Source organism: Castor canadensis, chromosome 7, assembly GCF_047511655.1.
Source record: "Castor canadensis chromosome 7, mCasCan1.hap1v2, whole genome shotgun sequence".
In the NCBI taxonomy this organism is placed as follows: domain Eukaryota; kingdom Metazoa; phylum Chordata; class Mammalia; order Rodentia; family Castoridae; genus Castor; species Castor canadensis.
The window spans coordinates 24,882,902-24,907,017 of NC_133392.1; the positions used below are offsets into that span (position 1 = coordinate 24,882,902).

Below are 24,116 nucleotides of genomic sequence, written 5' to 3' on the forward strand. Positions count from 1 at the left end.
GAAGCAGCTACCTGTCATCACTGCAACTTTGTCACCACTGAACTTCTATCATGACAGTATAATTGCTTTGGGGAAAGTGCTGTTGCCTAACTGAGTTCCATTCTTAAAGCAAACATATGCTGTACCTTCCACTAATTATTTTTAGAAAATACAGTTGTTTCCTTCAAGGAAATGTTTCAGGTTCCTAAAATGGACATCTAGAAGGCAGAAGAGTTGATTGGCAAATCTGGGGTTCAATATAGAAAAAGCAAGTTGGATCCATAATTTTTTTTTCATTTTTCTTTTATTATTCATATGTGCATACAAGGCTTGGTTTATTTCTCCCCCCTGCCCCTACCCCCTCCCTTACCACCCACTCCACCCCCTCCCGCTCCCCCCCTCAATACCCAGCAGAAACTATTTTGCCCTTATCTCTAATTTTGTTGTAGAGAGAGTATAAGCAATAATAGGAAGGAACAAGGGGTTTTGCTGGTTGAGATAAAGATAGCTATACAGGGCATTGACTCACATTGATTTCCTGTGCGTGGGTGTTACCTTCTAGGTTAATTCTTTTTGATCTAACCTTTTCTCTAGTACCTGGTCCCCTTTTCCTATTGGCCTCAGTTGCTTTAAGGTATCTGCTTTAGTTTCTCTGCGTTAAGGGCAACAAATGCTAGCTAGTTTTTCAGGTGTCTTACCTATCCTCACCCCTCCCTTGTGTGCTCTCGCTTTTATCATGTGCTCATAGTCCAATCCCATTGTTGTGTTTGCCCTTGATCTAATGTCCACATATGAGGGAGAACATACGATTTTTGGTTTTTTGAGCCAGGCTAACCTCACTCAGAATGATGTTCTCCAATTCCATCCATTTACCAGCGAATGATAACATTTCGTTCTTCTTCATGGCTGCATAAAATTCCATTGTGTATAGATACCACATTTTCTTAATCCATTCGTCAGTGGTGGGGCATCTTGGCTGTTTCCATAACTTGGCTATTGTGAATAGTGCCGCAATAAACATGGATGTGCAGGTGCCTCTGGAGTAACAGTCTTTTGGATATATTCCCAAGAGTGGTATTGCTGGATCAAATGGTAGATTGATGTCCAGCTTTTTAAGTAGCCTCCAAATTTTTTTCCAGAGTGGTTGTACTAGTCTACATTCCCACCAACAGTGTAAGAGGGTTCCTTTTTCCCCGCATCCTCGCCAATACCTGTTGTTGGTGGTGTTGCTGATGATGGCTATTCTAACAGGGGTGAGGTGGAATCTTAGTGTGGTTTTAATTTGCATTTCCTTTATTGCTAGAGATGGTGAGCATTTTTTCATGTGTTTTCTGGCCATTTGAATTTCTTCTTTTGAGAAAGTTCTGTTTAGTTCACATGCCCATTTCTTTATTGGTTCATTAGTTTTGGGAGAATTTAGTTTTTTAAGTTCCCTATATATTCTGGTTATCAGTCCTTTGTCTGATGTATAATTGGCAAATATTTTCTCCCACTCTGTGGGTGTTCTCTTCAGTTTAGAGACCATTTCTTTTGATGAACAGAAGCTTTTTAGTTTTATGAGGTCCCATTTATCTATGCTATCTCTTAGTTGCTGTGCTGCTGGGGTTTCATTGAGAAAGTTCTTACCTATACCTACTAACTCCAGAGTATTTCCTACTCTTTCTTGTATCAACTTAAGAGTTTGGGGTCTGATATTAAGATCCTTGATCCATTTTGAGTTAATCTTGGTATAGGGTGATATACATGGATCTAGTTTCATTTTTTTGCAGACTGCTAACCAGTTTTCCCAGCAGTTTTTGTTGAAGAGGCTGCTATTTCTCCATCGTATATTTTTAGCTCCTTTGTCAAAGATAAGTTGCTCATAGTTGTGTGGCTTCATATCTGGATCCTCTATTCTGTTCCACTGGTCTTCATGTCTGTTTTTGTGCCAGTACCATGCTGTTTTTATTGTTATTGCTTTGTAATATAGTTTGAAGTCAGGTATTGTAATACCTCCTGCATTGTTCTTTTGACTGAGTATTGCCTTGGCTATTCGTGGCCTCTTGTGTTTCCATATAAATTTAACAGTAGATTTTTCAATCTCTTTGATGAATGTCATTGGAATTTTGATGGGAATTGCATTAAACATGTAGATTACTTTTGGGAGTATAGACATTTTTACTATGTTGATTCTACCAATCCATGAGCATGGGAGATCTCTCCACTTTCTACAGTCTTCCTCAATCTCTTTCTTCAGAAGTGTATAGTTTTCCTTGTAGAGGTCTTTCACATCTTTTGTTAGGTTTACACCGAGGTATTTGATTTTTTTTGAGGCTATTGTAAATGGAATTGTTTTCATACATTCTTTTTCCGTTTGCTCATTGTTAGTGTATAGAAATGCTAATGATTTTTCTATGTTGATTTTATATCCTGCTACTTTGCTATAGCTATTGATGATGTCTAGAAGCTTCTGAGTAGAGTTTTTTGGGTCTTTAAGGTATAGGATCATGTCATCTGCAAATAGGGATATTTTGACAGTTTCTTTACCTATTTGTATTCCTTTTATTCCTTCTTCTTGCCTAATTGCTCTGGCTAGGAATTCCAGTACTATGTTGAATAGGAGTGGAGATAGTGGGCATCCTTGTCTGGTTCCTGATTTTAGAGGGAATGGTTTTAATTTTTCTCCGTTAAGTATAATGCTGGCTGTAGGTTTGTCATATATAGCTTTTATAATGTTGAGGAACTTTCCTTCTATTCCTAGTTTTCTTAGAGCTTTTATCATGAAATGATGTTGGATCTTATCAAAGGCTTTTTCTGCATCTATTGAGATGATCAAGTGGTTTTTGTCTTTGCTTCTGTTAATGTGGTTTATTACGTTTATTGATTTTCGTATGTTGAACCACCCCTGCTGGATCCATAATTTTTGAAGGTCATTTCTTTGAGTTATAATGTGCTTGGGAGCATTATTGATATGAGTGGAAATCCCTTCTGCACCACCATCTTTGAATGAAGTAGCTCATATAAACTAGCTGTGTCATTCAGAACTCAGCTCAGACAGACTAATGGCAACCTTTGAATATCACAGGATATCTTAGATGTCACCCACTAGGTGAATTACTCCACTCCCTGGTGTTGCTATGGTGATGGAGATAGCTCATCCCCATTGTACTGATGAGACACCTATAAGAGCACTGACACTTGTCATAGGTGAATGGTGTTATGGATTTTTCTTTCCCTTAAATGATATGCAAATGGTTTAATAAGAATGGGAGACATAACAAAAATGTAATATTTTTCTTTAAATAAAAAAGTGCCCTTCAGTCTATTTCTATTCCACAGATGATAAGCTCAAAACCACGGTCATCCTTAGTTAATCCTCAACAGCTTTATCCGCACCAGATGGGGAGACACAAAGCCGGTTTCTGCCAATGGCTACTGAGAAAGTTATCATCACCTACTAATCCTGGAGGATCTGAATACAATTACATTTTTAATCTGATGGTTTAGAATGAGAATATAAACGAAAGGCACAGCTTCACTTGTATCCAGGCTTCCAGAAGTACAAGTTTAAATTTCCTTTTGAATTTGAAGCCCTGCACAACACAGATATACTGCAGTTCACCCGTGCTTTGTTTACAATGTGTCAACAACGGGCGTGGTCCAATTAGCAAAGCCTGCGTTGGACTGTCAACCCCTCTGTACTGGGCCCTAGATTGCCAGTCATTATGTCTAAAAGTGCATCAGCTTCTTAAGCAGCTTTTCAGTTTGTTAGCTACTGTTGAACTTGGCTGGTAGGAGGTGATCAACAAAAACCCACAAAGAAATGACAAATGCTGAAAGTGCCTTGATTTAATCATTACGGAATGTACACAAGTATTAAAACATCACAGTGTACCTCATAAACATACATAATTATTATGAATCAACTAAAGATAAAATAAAATTTATATTAAAATATCCTTTTCCACATGCCGAGCCCCCAACTACTGTAGTGGCAACCCTTCATTATGTTTTAAGAAAGTGATTTTACATGAAATTATTGGCATTTCTAGATTAGTCTAGCCCAGAAGTGCCAAAAAACAATGGAATCTGAAATCCCATTGAATTCCCCATCTCTTGGAGCGAGCTTTTTCTCGCTCCTGGTTATTACTGAACCTAACTGGGGCCTAACTGGGCAGCAACAGGAGATGCAGAAAGGACACAGGATAGACAGACAGACAAAAAGTTGTATCAGGTGTACCGGGCACTTGGGTGGAGATACATAGTAGCCTCATTGCTTCTGTTCTCTATTTTTCTCTTCATTTACTCTGCTTCTTTTCTCTCTTTATTCTTTAAGGCCTTACTCCTTTCTAATTCTTTAAAACCTTGCTTCACTATTTTTTAAAACCTCTTTCCTTAGACTCACACTGTCCCATTTTTTTTCTTAGCTTTTCTTAAAATCTTGGCCCTCAGACTTGCTAGCAATTCTCCTTCAGCCATTCTTTTCCCTTCAGCAATCCTCCCTCCAGCACTTTCCCTTCAGCAATTCATTTTCCCCCTTCAGCAATCTCCCTCTAGCAATCCTTCCTTCCAAAAGCGTCCCACATCCAAAAAGCCAAAAGCCTTCCCCATCAAAAGCAAAAAGCCTCAAGCCTTGCAACTTCCTTCAGCGAGTCTTTTATACCCAGTGGTAAACAAGGAGGTGAACCAATGGTTCTGGGGGAGGGGTGTGACATTGTAACAAGAGGAACCTGCATTCCAGCTTCTCTGAATGTAACCAATTTAGGAAAAGCTGCTGTTCTGCATTTTCCTCTTTTGCGGCTGGGGCTGTCTGTGCCAATCTCAGCCTGCAGAAACATTTTAGGAAAAGCAGTGGCTCTGCATCTTATTCTTGTCTTATTCTGTGGCTGGGGTGTGCTGCACTCAGCCTACAGAACATTGGGTACAGCTGTGCTTATGTCCAATTCTCATAGGTTCTCATAATCCACTCTCCACAATCTCTGATCTCCCAAGTCAGTTGTATTTATTAAAGTTTAATTTTGCCAAGAAGATAAATGGTAATAGATGCTTTACAATCCCACATGCAGAAAAAATAGCTACTTTCAATTTTTCCTCCAAGGGAGGCCTCTGTGTCAAGATATGTGCATCTGTGAATACATGAGCATGTACCCAATTAAAAAAAACTACATTGTATCCCTGTCAAAACCAGAGATATTTAAAAGCATCCAGCTTTCACAGCAATGAGAATTGCAGCTATGTCTTTCTAGGATTACTGTGTCTTCAAAACTTATCTTAAAAATCTTCCAAAAGTTCTGATTCAATAAAATTATTTAGCTCTCCAGCTAATCTAAGAGCATCACAATGTAAGCTATTTCAGTTCTCATGAGGAAATAGGGTCATTGAAACAAAAAAGAAGCCCATTTCTTAAATAAATGATAAATGCATAACAGTCCTCAAAAGAAGGACATTAGAGAGCTTTGGTTTCAAGATGAAAGGAAGACAGTAGCTTTCCTTTTACCATTTCTAATTTGGTAAACTTTGACCTATTACTTCCACTGGTCTCTCAAAACCTTGAATTGTCATTATAGGACATCTCCAAAGACACCTATAACCAAGAATGAATCCCTGTGTTCACTAAGTACTGAGTCCTTCTACATTGAAATGCAAGATATCAGGAGAATCTGTAGAGTGAGCAGGAGCTGGCGCAAGAACTAATAGGAACTGGGATGCCCAGAAAGAAAAGAATTGGTCAAAAGTCTAAGTCAAACTGGTCAGGAAACAGAAAGGGCTTTGGAAGATTGGGAGATTAGAGGCATGGTCCTTCTGTAGGTTCAAATGCAAAAGACATTTACCTATAACCCTGAATCCATACTGTTTTGAGCTTTGGAAGAGGTGGGATGATCTCCACAACAGGCATTGACCCATATCAGGCAGCCATATTTCCTGGTTAATTCACAATCCACCATCTAGCATTTCAACTAACAGAATGGTACATGCATCTCTCAGTTTTTATATGGAATTTTGACTTATCTAGAAGGTATTTCCTTAATTTCCCAGAAGTGCCTTTTCCAAGTAGATCTACTGGCAAGTCTTCTGCAGCTATGGGGCTGCAGTTTGAAAAGTAAAGCAATTGGATATTGTCCCTTTAAAATATCATTCAATTAGGTCTTTTGTAATACATACAACATAACGAGATAGCCTTGCTGATTCTAAAGAAATTGCTAGTGCATTTCATCAAAGGCACAATAATGGAAACATTGATTCACTCCTCACCACAAACATCTCCCTTTGATGCTGCTGTTACCTTTACACTAGCACTTTTCATTTTCTCTAGAAGAAAACAGCTGCCTCAATACACATCAGAGGAGGCTCTAGTCTGAAATAACACATTTGTATATCAATCTCAACTACACTTGCATCTTCATTTGCTGCAGCAAAGCATCACTCTCCTTGACTCTGAACTGCTAAATTGCCCTCCCCCCAAATAAAGAAAAAGCCCCCTACAACCTGGATGCCTGGGGCTAGGTGTTTTATGCCATCTCTGCAAATGTTGCCAGGGGTTTCATCTCATTCTTCACATCATCTATTTAAAAGAAGAATGGTCAGGCACAGGTTAGCAGCTTTATGGGTTTGAAGAACATTCAGCCACTTTTAGCAAAAGATGTCAACAAGAAAGAGGACCTGAGGAATAATATATCTGGAAATGTGCAGTGTGATTAGGAAAATCCATCAACACCCTCTGCCAAATTTCCAAATACTTTCACTAAGTGAAAAAGCAGCCATCATGTCTGAAAGGATTTTGATGGTATTATATCCACAAGGGTACTTCATGAGCAATGTCCCAGAAGTTCTCAGTGCTGTGGAAAGGAGGAAAAAGATACCCCTAGAGATGACCAAGGCATACTGCATTTGGTTTCCCAACCTCATGGAATGAAAACTCTGTGGCTGTTAATCTAGCTTGCCTTTATGAAAATATGATTTAAGAGTTTTAAGGTTCATCTAAATAAATTATCATCCAACCACTTAACAACACCCAAATAATTTACTTTTTTCCCATACAGCTTCAACATTTCTGGCTATCCTAAGCCTCTAAATTCACAGGCTAAGTGACATTTGGCTAAGTCTTTCATACAATATCCACTTGATGCCATGAAAGAAATGTATTTTCAATGACTTTTGCTCTGCAAATGTCATGTGGGTGTCTTTAGGGGATTGTATTAAGCACCTGGCACCCACCATGAGGTTCTGTTAATGAGAGATATAAAGGTTATGTTGAAATTGTTGTTTAAAAGTGCTGACATCACACATTCATGCACACATACACACACAAATTCATAATCACAATCACATACTCAAATATATACTGAAGAGTAACTGTTATCAGATTTAAAAGACTAGAGAGAAGAAGCTATTTTAGTTGAGGGTATTCTGTGGATGCCTCTCTGCAGGATCATGGTTGTAATTATCTGTCTCCTTTCACTGACTGATTCCACAACCTTATTAAATAATACCTTGGCATCTGTATTAAGGTTCTTGAGATGGAGGAAATAGTGTTGAGAAGTCTAAATTCCCTTTTCTTCAACATAAGTTGAACAAATATAGTGGGTTCATTTCTACATTTCTATAGGATGTAAGCATTCATTCACTAATTTGTCCACCTAACAGACTTTTGGAGATAAGACCCAATGATGAATCAGAGATGATGGGTTAGTAGCAAGGAAGTATTAGGGATACTGCCCAGAATTAGATTTTGCAACTAAATCCTTAGCAGTAGGGAACAATGGAAGAGATCCAGCAACACTGGGGGAAAGATCAGTTCATTTTTGGAGTATGTCAAAGCTTCTGAAGCATACAAGAGACAATGTCAAGTATACAGCTGAATATCTGGACTTACAGCTTTAGGAGAGCTAATTGTGCCACTACATCTTTAATGGATTTTTAAAAAATAACAAATAGACTAGATTTAGGCTTCCCTTCTATCACTAAACTGAGAGCCACCAGATATTCAAATTTCATCACACCAAGGGAGCATGGTATGATGGAATACACCCTAGACTTTGAACATGACAATATGCATTGGAATACTGCCACCTCCAGCTATGACACTGGAGGGTGTGAACAAACACCTTAACCTTTCTTGCCCTCTTTCCCTCCCTTCCTTCCTTTATTCACTCTTTTTTGACAGAGTCTTAGTGTGCAAGCCCAAGTTTGCCTTGAAACCATAATCCTCCTCCTTCTGCCTGCCTCCCAAGTGCTGTGGTTATAGGCATGCACATTAGATACTCTGCACCTTTGCTTGCTATAATCACTATAAAATTATTATAATAGCATATCTCCTGCTTATCTCACAAGGCGATTTAAAATAAAGTCAGGGCTGGGAATGTGACTCAAGTGTTATAGCACCTACCTAGCAAATGCAAGGCCTTGAGTTCAAACCCTAGTACCGTATTTTTTTAATTGCTAAAATAAAAGTCCACTGAGTAAAATTTTAGAGAAAGTTATTTCAAACTGTAAAATGCTAAAAAGCATTACTAATAAATGAGCATTTATTGAAATAAAGCTTCCTGAAAATTTTGATACTTAAAAGTAACATAGGGAAGTTCACTGTTGCAGACAAAATCAACTTGGCTAGAATGATGAAATGTCATTGAATTCCCTCCAAAATGAGTTGAGAAAAAAATGTTTTTCACAGGGTGGGAACTGGGAGACAATATGTGAATGAAAACAGTATTTGCTCACCTTCTGATCCAAACTGTAGGCCAGCACCCAGTCCTCCTGCTTGGGATGAAAGAGCAGGCTCTGGATGAAGAAGGTGAGCCGATACTTTTGATAGGTCGCCCCTTCATCTGAACTGATAAGTATGCTGCTCTCCATTTCAGGATCACTAAGAAGCATGATCTAAGGAGTAGACAGAGAAAAAAATACAGAATTACTAGAAAAGAATAAATATAAGAAATTAAATCACACATACAAAGTCATCCATGTTGGCATATCATAGCACATAAAGGGACAGCTAGGTATCTCTGAAATATCGGTTCTTCTTCTCTTTCCTGACTTAGTCTTTCATTGCTGAATTGAGCTAAAATAGTGTGCAAAGCTAGGTCTGCATACAAAGGAAGACTCCATTTTTGATGTCTTCCTTTGAAGTGTTGAGATCATATTATTATGGTCCTCCATCCCCTAACCTTGTGATTCTTACCTCTCTCTCTCTCTCTATCTCTCTCTCTCTCTCTCTCTCTCTCACACACACACACACACACACACACTCCCACACACATCACAGTATTATTCTTTAGTCTAGGAAGGACTCAATTCCCCACAATCCCATTATTTATTCTGTTTTCTCTGATTTGTTTTAGTGATTTGATTTTATAATCCCTTTCTTACAGATATTTTCCAAAGCACATATCCCCCCAAAGGTCCTTGGGCAAATACTACCATAGCAAGTTTGTCATCCAAAGTGGACAATGAAAAGGCTTTGGCATACAAAGTGCAGTTTCACATCTTAACAACTCTCTATTCATATTATAGCACCATGAGAAAGTTACTTAAACTCTGGAAGCCTCAGTTTCCTCAACAATAACATGAGTTTGATGTTGCCTAAACTGGCTTTGAGCACAGGGTATAATGCATATTCTTGGCAAGAGACAGTTAGGATACTGTTTAAACTTCCCCTCCAACCAATGCAATCTGGCTTCTACTCATAGTACCTAATGACATTGGTCCCATTAGGGAATAATTCACCTTCCGCTATTTAAAATCAGTAGACACTTAGATACACAGACATTACCCTTAGTTGAACTCTTGGTAGTTTTTGGTACCACTGACTCTCTATCCTTCTTAAGGAATTCTCTTCTAGGGACTTCTATGGAGCCATACTCATCTGGTTTTCCTTTTCATCTGTTTTGGATACTCAACTTACTGATTTTCCCTTAAATCTGACCATTTCTCCATTTTGATCTTTTTCTCTTTTTATTCAACAAGATCCTGTTTAGTGACTCCTTTCATTCTCAATTTCATCTTTTCTTTTTGAATTGCTATCTTTCTGAGGATAACTCATATATTAAATCACCAAATGAGCACCACCTGCCCATGACTCCTCTCAGTTTCAGACTTGAAAACTCAGCTACTTACATTCTTCTATTTGGACTTTCCAGAAATACCTAAATTACATGATGTCCCACAGTCTTTCCTTATCTGAGCTTCAGTGATCTCCTACTGTTCACTGGCTCAGTGAATAATTCCACCAATCATCTGTGTGAAGCAAAGTGCCCAAGACTGATCCTGACTGTGTTCTCCCTTACCTCCTAAAATTCATTAGTCTCTGAGCCCTGTATATTTTACTTCCTAATTAACTCCAACATCAAAATCAGTTTCCCCCTGCCTATGTGATACCCTTCACCCAAAACATGACCATTTCTCTATTTGACTACTGTAAGACCCTAGCCATTCTCACAGATTAGCCTAGCTCTCTCCAAACCGTTCTGTATACTGTGGCTGGGAACAAGCATCTTATTATACAAATCTGACTCTGACATTCTCCTACATAAAGCCACTCAATAGCCCATCCCCAATCTCTATGTTCCAAAATCCTAAACAGCTTGACAAAAATCTGCCCCCACCTTATGTTCCCAGCTCTAGCAGTACCACAAGACTTTTCATAGTACTGAGGTTTGAACTCAGGACTACATGCTTGCTAGGTGAGTGCTCTACCACTTGAGCCAGCCACCACAAGACTTTTTGAATTTGTTTATCCAGTCCAACTCAACTTATTTTGAGTTCCTAATGCTTGCTGAGTGATTGAATGCACAGGTGAGCTTATTCCCTATTATAGTTTTTTCTGTTTTGGGGTATACTGTCAACAATTGTTAAGGCTACTGTCATCACATGGTCTGAACCATAGAACCTTAAGTATAAAATAAAGCCAAAAATCATTTCTGTACCTTATAAAATAAAACTATTAGATAGCAGGATTTTTAAATGCCACCTGGAACATGTATTAGTATTATAATAAAGCTTTAAAATAAATTTAGGACTTTTAACTGCTAAGATTCATAGTCCTTTCTCTCTTTTATTCCTTCCCAGCTCCCAAGACAAGTTTACTTTCTTTGCTCAAATATTTGCTTTGGCTTCATTGAAACAAGAAATCATTAGTTATCAGCAAATTTTAAAGAAATGGATGCAGTATAATAATTTTTTCATTCATGTGTGAAAAACCCAGGGCAAACCTCTTGGCTGGGTTACTCATAGACACAGAATAACCTCCTCCTCCCATGCACTGTGAAGGGAGAAGCAGCACTGGAAGCACACAGCTGCCCTTGAGAAGACCTTAGGTGAGGCATCACGGTACTTGGAGAGTTTGAGAGCACAGATATACTGGGTAAGAATGAAGATTTCATAGCCAGCCTCGCATACTTCCCACGACATACCAATGGGCTTCATAATAAGCAATGATACCATTTTTCCCCTGGTGCAGAGAAATTAAACTGCTTATTTTATGCAGGTATAAAGAAACTTCATGCCCATGATTTTAATTAGAAGATAAGGTCAACATCATAAATGGGCTTTATTTTATATACTATGAGTTATGATATACTGAATAAGGGTGACCATCAAATATTTGTGCAATGGTTTCGCTTCCTCTAGCTGTTTCTTTCTGTGTATGCACACATACACATGCACACATTTTCACATACAAACACACTAATCCACACACAAGCACATGGATCGTGTGCACATACACCAACACATGCAACAGCTGTTGCATGCATGTGCATGCCTGCATGCAGATATGAATTTATATATAATAAGGCATATTGACATTGTGTAGTAGTTTTATGGAACTTTTGTTTGTGAGACTACATTTTTATTGCAACCTTTCTATGACATTCTCATCAGAAATCCTTTTATACACTTTGATATCACTGGTAATGTTGCTATTCAACCCTGCTTTCTGAGAAGAATGAAGGGAAGAAATAGAAACCCACATATTCAGGATTTCTAACCTGTGCTAGGTACCTTATGTGATATTGCATACAGCACTCACATAAATCATGCAAAGTAAATTACTTGCATTTTATAGATAAGGAAACTGAGGCACAGTAGGCATGTGATTTTCCCATTATTCAACTGATTAACTCAATCTCATACCCTCCAGTCATACAAAAACACACATACACACAGAATTGAGGATTTTTAAAAACATCTCTAAGAAATCTACAAGAAAAAAGAAGCTTCAAGAAAGCCCTTTTCCTCCTCTAACTCATTTCCTACCTCAAGAATTAAATAAAGAGGAATCAAAGAAGAAAATCTAATGTTGGTAGTGCTAAAAAAGGAGACCATAATTTTAACATAAATATAATAAGATAGCAGATGCTTGCTCACAAGTTGAACCTCTAGGTAAAATGTGTCTTGTATATTATTACACCAAATTTAGAAAGAAAATCATCTCATGACCACCCAATTTTTTATTGTTAAGCAGAGATTTCCATCCAAATGCCTAAGTAACTGAGTGAAGCCAATAAGGCAAGACAAGAAGTGGTGAAGACTCTGGCAAACTGGAAAGAACTTATCACTACTCAAAATAATGTTTAAATCAGTCCCAATTAAATATATCTGTAGAGTAGGTATTTATGGACTAAAGCATGTGACTGTTGGTAAACTTGCCATACCTTATGTCTGCAAAGACAAAGAAATTTACAAGGTTTACCTTTCCATTTGTAAGTGTTAATATACAGGCGTACAATCTATAAGATGGCTGTTAAGATGTACGCTGTGCAAATTGTATGCAATTTTGATAATCTGAATGTGGCAGGGATTTCTCTGGAATTTTAGTTTTGTCTTGTTTTGCTTTTGCTCCACTCTGCTTTGATTCTTTATGCAGCTTATCCTGACACAAGATTTGCAGTGTGGGTATGGGATCTGGAAGGAGACATAAACGTTAGCAGTACGAACGATACAGGTTCTAGACGCACGTCTTGAGTATATATCTTCAGATAGCTTTTTCATGTCTAAATATTAGGAAGTTACTCAATGCTTTCAAGTCTGTTATCTCATATTTTAGAAAAGAAGAAAGTAATCATACCTCCCTCACAGGGCTGGCCAAAGAATTAAATGAAATAATGATAAAAGGGCTTAGCACAGTACCAGATACACACACCTGTTACAAGAAGGCTGACTTTTACCTTTCAGTCATCCAGAACAACAGCACAACTAAAGCCAGAAGGGAGGACAAGCAGGTTGGAGACAAAAGGAGGTAACTTGAGGCCTCTGTCCTGACTCCCATCATTCCTGAGATTTGTGGATGGAAATAAATGGGGGAAGAGGCAGGGAACACAGGGAGTTGCTGTTCAATGGGTAAAAAGTTTCTGTCCCACAAAATGAAAAATTCTAGAGATCTGCTGAAGAATAGTGTAAATAATACTGTATCGTATACTTGGAAATTTGGTAAGAAGGTAAATCTCATGGTGTGTGTATATGTGTGTATGTGTATACTATAATTTAGACACATACATAGATAGACAGATCGATCAAGTGAAAAATACTACATTTTATATTTTACATTCATTTACACACATTTTGCAGTCCTTGTAAATTGTAAGAAAAACATGCCCCATTAGCAAATATTAATACTGAAAAGTGAACACCAGTCAGTCAGTAATTGCCCATTTGCTCAATACAATTGCTGCTTTGAATGACCTCTCTCATCTCTTCATTGGAAGGCCCCAATCCATGATGACACTAAACATGTCACTGTCTTCAGAGCAAGAATCTCCCACAGCCAGTCTCTATGGATTTGGTCAGTCACTGTAAACCAACTGCCTGGGTGTCAGATTAGAGATGGACAAGCTTTAGAGTTTACCAACACATGAATGGTGTGATATCTTTTTGTTTTACTTGTAATGCTTTTGTAGGAAATCCCTGGCAGAGTTGAGACACAGTGGTCCTGATTTTAATGGTGTTTTCTAAATTGCAAAGGACACAGGTGGAAGTCAGGAATCAGGCAGGGCTGTACTGAGTCAGCTTATGTTTAAAAAATAGCCCTGTAAGCTTCTCTATATTTAAACCAGTCAAAATTACTACTGGAGATGTCAATATTCTACCCAGAAATCTCTCCAGAATATACCCTTTCCTGTTACCAAGCCACTCTAGCAATATCACTGATAGACATGTTACTTTATTCAGTAACCTATTCTGTTTCTGCTTTGTGTCTTTATCAAAAGAGGTGTTAAAGGTTTTCCAGTCTCTCACTCTGACAGAGATCCCAGGAAGGTGAGGAATCAAACTCTAGTGGAACGCTTTGAGAAGAGTTTCAGAATAGGCGTAAGTAGACTTTTATCTGAATAGAAAAGGAGGGATTCTATAATTCACTATGTAATTCAGTCTTAATGGTAGACCCTTAGCAGAGTTGGTGTTCACAAAGAAAAGCAATAATATCAATACGGACTTGCAAAGAGTGTAAGAGATGCCAGCATAGCTGATATGTTGCTGAATATTGACTTCCACACAAATGGAAGTCTGTATAAATAAAGCTTTTAATCTCTCTCTCTCTCTCTCTCTCTCTCTCTCTCTATCTCGCTGTTTTAATTGTGGTTCTCAGCACAGGGGCAAGAGGGGTTATGCCTTTTGCACTATATGCAGCTATTTGAAGTGTCACAACTAGGGTCAGAGGAGCAAGTTCCTGGCTAGAGATGCTGCTGAACATGTGACAGTGCACAGGACAGCACCCACAGTAAAGAATCACCCAACGCAAGATGCCAACAGTGAAATGTTAGTGGTGCTTCTGTGGAGAAATCAAAGTTACATTGAGAAACCACATACCCTACTATGGGTAAAATATGTTAAGTACATCTAAATCCTAAATGAGTACCAATACTCTCATTACACTTATTCATGTGCTTTTTCACTACGTGCCATTATATACGTCATTGTCTTTTTCAAGACTGGACATCTCAACAAATTAGATTACGCGTATTTCTTCTTTTTGACATAAACATCACTAGTGAAAGCAAAAATCATTTGGGCACACAAAAAATAAAAAAATAAAAATAGCAACTTATCAACACAACAAATAACCCTGTTAAAAATGGGGCCAGGGCTTGTGTAAACATTTCACTAAAGAACATATAAAAATGATCAATAAATACATGAAAAGGTGCTCAACATCAGTAATCTCATAAATCACTAGGAAAATGCAAATCAAAAGCACAGTGAGATACTACCTTACGCCCGTGACGATTTTTTTGGTGGTACTGGTATTTGAACTCAGGGCCTTGCCCTTGCTAGGTCAGTGCTCTACCACTTCAGTGACACTCCCAGCCCTTTATGCTTTAGTTATTTTTCAGCTAAGCTCACATTTTTGCCTGGGGCCAGCCTTGGACTGTGATCCTCCTACTTAGGTACTCCCATATAGCTGAGATAACAGACATGTGACCCAAGCCCTACTTGTTTGTTGAGATGGGGTCATGCTAACTTTATGCCCAGTCTGGCCTTGGACCACAATCCTCCTGATCTCTGCCTCCCATATGGCTGGGATTACAGTCATGAGCCACTTCAACCTGACCACACTCATGGCTATTATTAAAAACAAATAAAAACAAGTGTTGTCAAGGATAAGGAGAAGTAGAAATTGCACTGTTATTGGAATATAAATAGTGAAGCCACTATGGAAAGCAATATACTAGGAGAGCAAATATTTAAAATAAAATTACTGTGCAGTACAACAATTCTACTTCTGGATATTTATGGAAAAGAATTAAAAGGAACTAAAAGATATCTAACTATACTCATAGCAGCTTATTTACAATACCCCAAAGGAAGAAACAATTCAAGTGTCCATCAATGAATGACTGCGAAAACAAAATGTGCATGTATATACAACAAAATAGTACTCAGTTGTACAAAGGAAGGAAATTCTCTAACATGCAACAATGTGGATGAACTTTGAGGACAAAATAAAATATGCTGGTCACTAAAAGAGAAATATTATATGATTCCACTTATTGCCGGTACTTAGAGCAGCTGCATCATATACACAGAATGCAGTGATGACTGCCAGGGATTAGGAGAGGAAGGATGAGGAATTATTGCTTAGCGGGTCTACAGTTAATTCTGCAAGATGCAAAGACTTCTGGAAAGTGGTTACTCAATAACATGAAAGTATGTACCATTAAACTATGCACTAAAAAATGATTAAGATGATAAGTTTCATTTTGTGACTATATCACTATAATTTTTAGGAAGCATAAAAGTAAAAAATACAAAATTAGACATGAGACTGGAGATAAAATAGCATGCTGAGGAAATTTCCAAACTAATCAAACAAACACAAAAACACCATTTATTTCTCCAACCAATATTAACCAAGTCTTTACTATGTGTCAGACTCTATTCTGAGATCTTGAAAGAGATCAGTAATCAAAACAGAATGAAAATTCCTTCCCTCATGAAGTTTACACTCTAGATGGAAGAATAACAATAAAAAACAAAAAGGTAAAGTATGCAGGTATGCAGTGTGTCAGACTTTGATGAGTCCTTTAGAATGAGAGAGAGCAGGAAAGGGAACAGGAAGGGCTGGAGTAGGTTCTGGTTTTAAATGGTCAACAAAGGCTTCATTGAAAATGTGATGTTTGAAAAACACTGTAGGAGTCCAGTGGACTGGAACAGAGAGAACAAAGTAGAGAGTTGGAAATGTGGTCAAAGGTGAAGGGGGGCCTATTTGGTGTTATAAGGAGTCTAGTTTTATACAAGTGAAGTGGAAAGCAGTTGATGCATGCACATTGAGCAGAACACTAATAAACTACTCCTTGTATTTCAATAATTTCACTCTGGCTGCCATGTTGAACAGAGAATTTGGAAGGTGATAAAAACTCAAGGAAGTCAGAGGTCACCGTAATGACCCACAAGGGACAGACTGATGACCTGTACTAAGATGGTGTGCTGGGTGCTGAGAGATGATTAGATTCTGCGTAGGTTCTGAAAGAAAAGCCAAAAGGGTCTGTTTACAGATTATATGTGGTGTATCAGAGAATGTAAGGTGACTCACTAAAATGTTTTTTACCTGTATATTCATCTTGGTGTGGCATAAGTAATTAATTATTAGAAATAACCCTAACTGATAGATTTTGGGCATGAACAACTATGAAAAAGGAGTTAGCATTTATGAGATAAAAAAACCATGAAAGGAGTAGGTAGGGGGCTTTGATAGTAAGGAATTGGTTTTGATATACTTAATACACAACCAGTAGAGATGTTAGAGGACGGATACACAGGGCTCATTTTCCGGAGAGTAGGCTGACCCATGGATAAGAATTTAGGAGACATCAGTGTCCGAAGAGCATCAGAAGCCACGCATCTGGAGGTCACCATGACAACAAACAGAGATTTTAAAAAACAGTCCAGAAGACAAAGAGAGTTCTGGAGTGCTTTTTAAGGGTAAAAAGGATAAGGAGGCACAAATGAGGTTCAAAAGGAAGTACCTAAGAAGGAGAAAACTCAGAGACTGATGTTTCCTTGAACCAAAGAAATAGTGTTTATCAGGAGAGAGAGGGTTCAACTGTGTCAAATGCAGCTGACAACCAAGTAAGATGAGGACAGTAGTCCCCCCTTATCCTCACTTGCACTTTCCAGTTTCAGTTACCTGCAGTCAATGGAGGTCTGAACATATTAAATGGAAAATTTAAGAAATAAACAATTCATAAGTTTTAAGTTACACACCATTTGGGAGTAGCATGATGAACTCTCACACTTCCCTGCTCTATCCCATTCAGGATGTGAGTTATCCCTCACTCTAGTGCATCCACATTGTATATGCTACCCATGCGTTAGTCACTTAACAGCCTTGGTTATCAGACCAGTGTCTAAGTATCTCAGTGCTTGTGTTCAATTTATTCTTATTTTACTTATTAAAGGCCCCAAAGTACAAGAGCAGTGATGTTGCCCATTTTATGACATTATACTGTTATGACTGATTTATTTCATCATTGATTATTGCTAATCTCTTACTGTGCGTGGTTACACATGAAATTTGTCATTAGAATATCTGTACAGGGAAAAAATAGAGGGAGACTTTGGTGCTATTGGCAGTTTCAAGCTTTCACTGGGGGTCTTGGAATGTTATCCCCTCAGATAAGGAGGGATTGCTACTGAGAAGCAACCATTTTGATTAGTGACATTGAGGATATTAGTGATCACAGCAGAGGCTGTGGAGTGAAGTAAACAGACAGTCAGCGTTGATCCAAGTAAAAACTGGCATGATCACTCTGGAAAGCAATGTGGCAATATCGAACAAGACTCATAAATGTTCCTACCTTTGACCTTGGAAATTCTGTTCCAGGAACCAGTCCAAGGAAACCATCAGGGATCCAATAAAAGGTTTATGCACCTGTATGTCCATCTCATGTTATTTATAATATTACAAAATTGGAAATAACCCAACTATTTGATAGGAGAATGATTAAATAAAGTAGACTAAATCCATTTAATGGAATATTATGCAGCTATTAAACATGAATTCAAATAATTTCATGACACGTGAAAAATAATGATATGTTTGAACAGTTCATTAAAATCAAGACTGGATGCACATAAAGCATAATCTCAATTTTGTTAAAAATTTTCTTATATTTCATGTTGCTAGGTATTCATATATAACTAAAGGACATACACGTGTGTTAACAGTGGTTTTTTCTGAGTATTTTTTCTTCTCTATGTTCTTCTGTTTTCATAAATATTCTGCAATGAGCACATATTGCCTTCATAATTGTAAAATGTTCTCTATCTACACACACACATGCACACACACACACATTCTCCCATTGCTAGCCCTTTCAGGAACCTCAGTAAGACTGTGCTACCCACTGCCTGCACTTAGAACACTTGAGAAGCTAGATGAGAGTCTGACCACCTCATGAACACTACCTGGAATGCAGGACAGGTGTCTTGTTGAGGGTAGGGTAGTAAAGAGGCTCCCATGTGCACAACAACCACAGTACCTCACAACTCAAGGAATAGTATCCCTGGTTTCCCCACCAGAGAAATCTTCTGCCTAGACCTCTGAATCTCCAAACTTTTTCACCTACCACATGCTGGACAGCTTTTCTCTAGCCCAGTTCTGACTATAACATTTCCCCTCCACAAAAAAAAGAAAAAATAGTATTGCCTGGTCAGGCACAGTGGCTCATGCCTGCAATCCTAGTTACTCAGGAGGCAGAAATCAGGAGGATCAAGGTTCCAGGCCATCCTGGGCAAAAAGTTATCAAGACCCCATCTTAACCAACAAAAGCTGGGCATGGTGGCACATGCTTGTCATCCCAACTACTCAGGGATCATAAATAGGAGAGTAACTGTCCAGGCTGGCTTGGGCATCAAGTGAGAACCTATCTCAAAAATAACCAAAGCAAAAAGTGCTGGGTATGACTCAAGTGGTAGAGTGCCTGTCCAGCAAGTGCAAGGTCATCACACACACACACAAACAAAAGATGCCACAACACTCCACAGTCATAAAAATCACATCGAGCCATCTCAGACATAATGATCTCATTCTTTTCCCTCTTAAATACAATATTTGTTCAAGCCAAGCAGTACCTCCATGTTTTAAAAATCTCTGTTTATTCTGACGTTCTGTCTTTGTTAATGCCACTCTCCTTCCAGGAAGCCCAGCATCCTCACATGCTTCCTTCAAGGCTCAGGTTTTCCCTCCCTTCCATGAAGCCCTTTAACAGAAAATGATCTCTGCTTCCATGAATTCCAATGAGCAAATTTTGTTATCACACTGAATGATGACTTTATGTTTAAATATATTTGAAAACATTAATGTATTTACATTTTTAAAATATTATTTTACATTTCATTTGTATTTATCTCAGTATGTCACAGTGATGTTAAGTTTCTTAAAATCAGGAAGTCTGGTTATATTGCATCCTCCAGTCTTTCTTTGCTGCTCTGAATGACTCACTTGTGCAATAACCATGTGGTGCATGACTCAGTGACAGCCACTCTAGGGTTTCTTGGTTTGTTTGAACAAATAAGGCATTTATTTGTAGCTTATCAGTGTCCTGGGTAGGGAAGCCAGCTCCATCTCTGTAAGAGCAGCCAGCAAATCCTTAACCAGAAACCCTGCCCATCTGCCAGTCCAGACAGTATCAGTCCCATTCACAATAACTGTCACTATAGGCAGTACTATGCACCTCCCACTCCTCTTTTGTAAAAGTCTAATATAGAGGGAGGTATGTAGCTTACGTGAGAGAGTGATTGTCTAGCAAACACAAAGACCTGGGTTCAACCCCCAGCACACACATGCACACACACACACACACACACACACACACACACACATGCACACACATACACACACACACACAGGATAATACAGACAACTTTGACAAATTACTGGTCATATTACTCTTCAGCAAGATGAGTAAGATGTTTATTTCCACTATTTTCTAAAACCAGGAAAAAGAAGTTACATATTTTTTAATGCAGGATATAGGACTGAGTTGGAAATTTTTCTTAGTTTTGATGTGCTGTTATAGTTTGATTTATGTATTTAACCCATTACATTTTTTTTGCACAATTAAGGAAGATGAAAACCCAGATGTGCTCCTAAGATCTGATGGAGGGCCTGAGACACAGGTGGGACAGCTTAGAGGATATGTGACTTGACACACCTTTGTCAGAGGCATAGGTCTGTAGACAGATGTATTTGGTTTTGAGAAATATCTAATAAGTTGAATCAAGATCATTCAAGGTGTTTGCTGTTTCAAGCTTCCAAGTTGCTACTGTGCACGTCTGGGACCACAGTGGGAGCCCAGAGTTGAGAGTACCACTTTAAAGCCTAAAATCAGAAAGGCAATGACAATATGAAACCATAAAGAAAAAAGTGCTCACCAGCATGCCTATTATCTACCACAAACAAACCTAATTTATAAGCATCTTGTTGAAGCTGTGTGGGAGGAAGATCCTGAAAAGATTCAGGTACACAAGAGATGCTAAACAGAAATTAATTGCACGACATTCATTATAACTAATTTAAGAATTGCAGATTGTCACTGATACAGTATTTGTTTAGTGCACTATCTTTAGTAGTTCATCTAGTGAATATCAGGGGTAAAAAAGGACAATAGCTTTCATAAGGTCACCAGCTAAACCTACTTTTCTCATTGGATCTTAAACTCTTTGTATGAGATGCCTCCAGGTTTGGCTAATTTCAAGGACCTAAATCAAGATATGAGGGAAGAAGTATTATATTTAAGACAGGCAAGATAACCTTAATGTTATCAAAGGGAAAACAATCAGGGGAGCACATATGCTGGGAGTATTCTATGTCCAGGTCTAGTTGAAAGAGCCTATGTAGCTGAGAGTTTAATTGGTATTGGTAACAAGGTCACTGCCTTCTAGAATCATTCCCTAGCCCAGTAAGAGTGATGATTACATGAACCTGCATTAGAACTCAACTGTGCATCCCCGGTGACTGCCTATATATCTGGGGGTGGGGCAGGAATAGGCCTCACACAGAGATGTGATGAACCCATTGCCATGGAAACTTTCTGCTGTATCAACCCTTTGGACCAAAGGTGTATATAGGAAACCAAGCTGTGATGACCAATGGTACCTTGGAGTCTTTTCTCCACTGTGGGAATTGTACTGAGTTGAGCATTTAGGAGCTGATCCTATTCTCCCAGAGAAGAGGCATTTAGCTCCCAGAATGTGACAACCAAAAGAAGGTAAGCTATGAGAGGAGCTGGTGAGATGCTGGGTAGGTCTGTACTTTCTGCCCATAGCTCAAGACACCTGCCCTGCAAACCTTCACACTCAGGTGGCATTATAGAAAATCAGAGCCTTTGAGTTGTGCTGCATTTTTTAGTTTTCCAAGTGCTTCTCCTCCTTGATCATACTCTGTGAGGAAGGTAGGACAGGCATTATTAGCCCTGGTTTAGTCTGTTTAGGATTTTATCACAGAATACCACAAAGCAGGTGGCTTATCAACAATGAAAATTTACTCCTCACAGTTGAAGAGGCTGAGAAGTCTAAGATCAAGGCATAGCAGATTCACTGGGTCCCTTAGGGGTTAGTGCCCTAACCCCTTTTATAAGGGGATGATGTTCATGACCCAATCATATCCCAAAGACCCTCAGCCTCCTATACTATCACATTGGGTTAGGAATTTGGGGGAACACAAATTTTTAATCTATAGTACCACCTTTATTAGTTTCCTATTGTTGCTATAACAAATTATTACAAATTTAGCAGCTTAAATAACATAATTCTATTATCTTACATATCTGGGAAGTCAGAGGCCATAAAATGGGTTTTGCTGAGCTAAAATCAAAGTGTTCACATGGCTGTGCTCCTTTCTGAAGGTTGGAGATGAAAATCTGTATCATGGCCTTTTCTAGGTTTAGAGGCTTCCCACGTTCCTCAAGTCCTGACCCACTCTTACCTTCAAATCCAGATGAAGCTGGTCTAGACTTTATCAGACCACATCATCACAGTGCTGATTCTTCCTCTCCTCCCCATCTAAGACCCCCATGATTACAATTGGCCCAACTGACAATGTGGGTACTCTCCTTATTTTAGTGTCAGCTGATTAACAATATGAATTCCATCTAGTGCTTGAGTTCCCCCTTGCCTTGTAACCTATCATATTTACAATTTCTGGGGATGAAACTATTTTGGGAAGGTCATAATTCTGCCCCATTCCATAGGCAAGGAAACATGTGGGCTTAATGACTTGAAGGAGGTGACAGTGGGTTAGCAAATGTTACAATGAGGGCTCAAACTCAGAACTTTACCTCCCAAGTTGAGTGTTTTAGCTTTCTTGCTGTACTTTGTATTAGTGACATAGTAAAGGAGACAAAGGACAAAGCAAGGCGATGACAAAGAGTTAGGACAAACGGAGACAGAAAAGAGAAAGCAGGGGGAGGATGGCTTTCACTCCACAGTTCTCTCTCCATGGGTGTTCTGTCCTCCCTTACCCACTATCATCCTATTTGTGTGGGATCATCCCTTCAATGGCAAACTTGACCCCATTTTCCCAAAACAAAAGATACCTATGATAGCATGTGTACGTCCTTTTCCATGTTGGGTTTTTAGAGTGTTTTGTTGTTTGGTTTTACTTCCTCTCTTTCTCAACATGAAGCAGAAGGGGAGGGGACAGACAGGTAGCAATTTTGCCAGGCAGGTACTCGCTATAATGATCCATCATCCCATGCCAGGCTGTCCCCAGATAGGCAGGGAAGGGAAAACCACAATAACAGTAATAAATGGAGAAAAAGGCCTTCCTGGTAACAACATAACAAGGAGTCCCAGCTGCTTCAGCCTGGGAGGGGAGTGGGAAGAGGCAGGCGAGGAAAGACCAAAGGGGTAAGAGACTGAAGTATCCACAGGTTGTGGATTTATAATGTGCCCCACTGACTGCTCTGAATCTGTGTGTCTCTGTGTGTGCTTCCCTTTCTCATTGCACAAAGAAAATAAACACCACCACGTACACCCTCACTAACTTTTTGTTGTTGTTAAGGATAGAGAAGCACATTTGTCAAAAGGTCCAACTGCCACTTCTGATTCCAGAGCCATGCAAAGGATCCACCCCTATGGTGATTTAGATTAATCACTTCTCATTAAGAGCCAATAAGCACACTGCATTCAGAGTGCTCCTTGTTGCCACAACCCACTGTCATCACATATAATTGCTGAAAGGGAAAGCAGAGGCACACCAGAGAGTTGTCAAATGTAATTTACGGTTTTTTAAGATCTAATCATTTTCTATAATATTAAATTAAATGACAGTCTATATTAAAGAGGAAATTACATTTCACCTGGCTTTCTTCCGTTTTCCCCCTTTTTCTAACTAGGGTTCTAGAAAAGTTCTAATGTCACAGCAAAGGGCCAGAAAATGTCCTGGACAATGTACTTAAGAAGAATGACACACTGGACTTCCCTGCACTCAGACAAGCTGGAGAAGAGATAAATAGACTATTCTCTTAGCTGAGTCCAGGACGCCCTCAGAGCCTGCACTCCCCTTTCTCCACTCACAGCTGTGTCATCATTAATGGATCACATTCACAACACCTTCTGGGTGTTAATTTTTGTGTTTGTAGTGGTAAAGAGCCCTGGACTAAATGAAAATCATACATAACCTTATCATCCTTGGATTGGGAATCACATAGACCTTGCTTTTGCAA

The 24,116-nt window shown here is 38.8% G+C and overlaps 1 protein-coding gene across 2 annotated transcripts in view; it reads right to left on the reverse strand.

The window, feature by feature from the left end:
- The window catches only part of Sorcs3 (sortilin related VPS10 domain containing receptor 3), a 601,718-nt gene that overhangs the window by 273,393 nt on the left and 304,209 nt on the right, over positions 1-24,116 (reverse strand). For both annotated transcript variants that reach the window (XM_074078350.1, XM_074078349.1), the window contains exon 4: positions 8,677-8,835. In XM_074078350.1, coding sequence (XP_073934451.1) covers positions 8,677-8,835 — 159 coding nt within the window. The remainder of the gene's footprint in view (positions 1-8,676; positions 8,836-24,116) is intronic.